Source organism: Arachis ipaensis, chromosome B03 (assembly GCF_000816755.2).
Source record: "Arachis ipaensis cultivar K30076 chromosome B03, Araip1.1, whole genome shotgun sequence".
NCBI lineage: Eukaryota > Viridiplantae > Streptophyta > Magnoliopsida > Fabales > Fabaceae > Arachis > Arachis ipaensis.
Window position 1 is genome coordinate 24,991,920 of NC_029787.2, and position 2,470 is coordinate 24,994,389.

The 2,470-nt window shown below is 30.7% G+C and overlaps 1 protein-coding gene across 1 annotated transcript in view; it reads right to left on the minus strand.

The window, feature by feature from the left end:
• The window catches only part of LOC107630032 (phospholipase A1-IIdelta), a 3,031-nt gene extending 1,741 nt beyond the window's left edge, over positions 1 to 1,290 (minus strand). The window contains exon 1 of the mRNA XM_016333038.2: positions 661 to 1,290. Coding sequence (XP_016188524.1) covers positions 661 to 1,160 — 500 coding nt within the window. The 5' untranslated portion in view covers positions 1,161 to 1,290. The remainder of the gene's footprint in view (positions 1 to 660) is intronic.

The following is a 2,470-nucleotide window of genomic DNA, read 5'->3' on the forward strand; positions in this document are numbered from 1 at the left end:
GATAAAAATTCAGTCAATTTTATATAAAATTGATAACAGATAACTATTAAATAAAAATTTAGTTAATCAATCAATTCATCTAAGGACAACTATTAAATAAAAATTTAGTTAAATCAATCAACTCATCTAAGAATTCTCAATTATCACTACTGCACTTGAGTTTTGAGTTTTCACCTAAAGTCAATGACTAAATGCTAGTTAATAATCGCATAAGCTTAAGAATTATTGTTTGAAGAGTGCTAGGCCAGTAATTTTTGTGATTTGTAGCCATCAAATAATTATTAATGATAATTTTAATGATATTTAAGATTTTATCCAACGATTTATTTTTTTTTACTAGTTACATACCGCCTAAAATTTAATAAAATTGCTAGTCTTAAGCTTATCCTAATTATTTTCTGTAAACGGCACGTTCACAGGGAAAAATAGCCATGAAGTTTTCAAACCCACCCTTATTCATGCAAGTTCTTTTCCATCAAATGACTTTTTGCATCATCATATTTAAAAAAAAAAAAATCAAAGTCAAACGATCCTTCCGTTTCTTTATTTAACTTTTTCTTTAAACAAAAAATACCCAATTATAAATTACTATTGCAATTTTAAGCATTTATGACCATTTCAAGCCCAATCCACATATATATGCAAAAATATAATAAATACCTTAAACTCTTAGCATTCAACAAGCCGGTTGCAGATTCAGGAGCAGCTCCAAACACATCAATCCACTCAAAGTCCCGGGTGGTGCCGCGCCACACAACATAGATCTCACGCCGGTTCAACTTCTTGCTGACCTCATCAGTCGTCACAGCTATGTACCCGATCCAGTTGGACTCGCGGTCCCACGCCTCACGTGAAAGGGAGTGCAGAAGAAGCGCTTCGGGGACGGACACGCGCGCGGTGCCGTACAGAAAGCACGCGACAGTGTAACTTTCGAGATCATCAAACATGACTTTCTTGAAGAAAGAGGGCTTCCCGTAACGGCTGGAGCCGCAGTAGGGGGAGTTTTTGTCGTTGTTGAAGGCGTCATAGGTGGCTTGGATGAAGTCGCCGCAGCGGAGGATGAGGTTGAGGAGGTGAGGGTGGAGGGGGTCAAGGAGATTCTCCCAGTTGTTGCTTCCCAAGAGTTGGTGCCATGTGGGGGTTGTTGTGGAATCTGCCATTGGTAGTGAGAGGAGGGAGGGTGAGAGTGAGAGTGTGCAGTAGTTTTTGTTTGGGTGGGGAGTGGGAGAATGTGTGGTGGGAAGAGAAAGGGACGAATGTCATGTTTATGTGGGGTAACACTTTGATTTCAGTCAGATATGGTGGCTTGTTAAATAATTTAAAGTGGTGCTTTCTTAAAGTAGCTTTTCTTTTTTTTTACTTTTAGATTTTCAAGAGTAATGAGGATAATAACACAAAGAGAAAGGATCGTTTGTAACATAAGTGGTTATGAATCTTCCGATTAAAAAATCAAAATAGTACTCGATAAGGATTAGATTTTACGTGTCAATTCATACCTATTTAGGAGTTACGGTTTCAAGTCGTATTTCTAATTTTATAAAAAATAAATTAGATTTAATGTTTTATCCTTTAACAAATTTTAACCATATTATATATATATATATTAAAATTAATTATTAATACAAAATATATATTAAAAATAAATTAAACTATATATATTTATCTACAAATATATAATAACTAATTTGAATAGTTAATTTTAATATACAAATAATATCTTTAAACAAATTTATATACATTTTAAAAATTTGTTTGTCTTAATAAAATTTATTTGAAGATGATCTCTCTATTATATTAAATATTTATTAGAAAAGTATTAAATTGGTTCTTTACATTTTGGCGTAATTTTGTTTTGATCTTTAAGGTTTAAAGTGTTTTATTTAAATATAAAAAAGTTTCATTTAGCTTTAATATAGTCCCATCGTGAAGTCAAAGTTAAATAATTAACAAAATATCTTACATGACAGCAGTACAAGAATAAAATCAATAATTTGGAGAATAAGTACAAGCTCCAAAGGTACATAATCAATCATAGATGCATTAATACATTTATTTATCATTCTTCTTAGTTCTATAGAAAATATTTCATTTAAATTGTAAAAAAAATGATAAATAAATATATTGATGCATTTACAGTTGATTTTGTGCCTATAGAGCTTGTACTTATCCCCAAATTATCGACCTTGTTCTTGTAATGATGTCATGTAGGATATTTCGTTAATTATTTAACTTTAACGGCACGGTGGGACTACATTGAAACTAAATGAAATTTTTTTATATTCAAATAGAACATTTTAAACCTTAAAGATTAAAACAGAATTACGCCCAAATATAAGAGATCAATTTAGTATTAATAAAAACTTAATTGATCTCTAATAAATTTTGGATGAATAATGTTTGGTCTTTAATAAAATTTTATTGTTTAAAAAGTATGTTAAAATTATTTTGTCAACAAATTTGTTCCTTTATT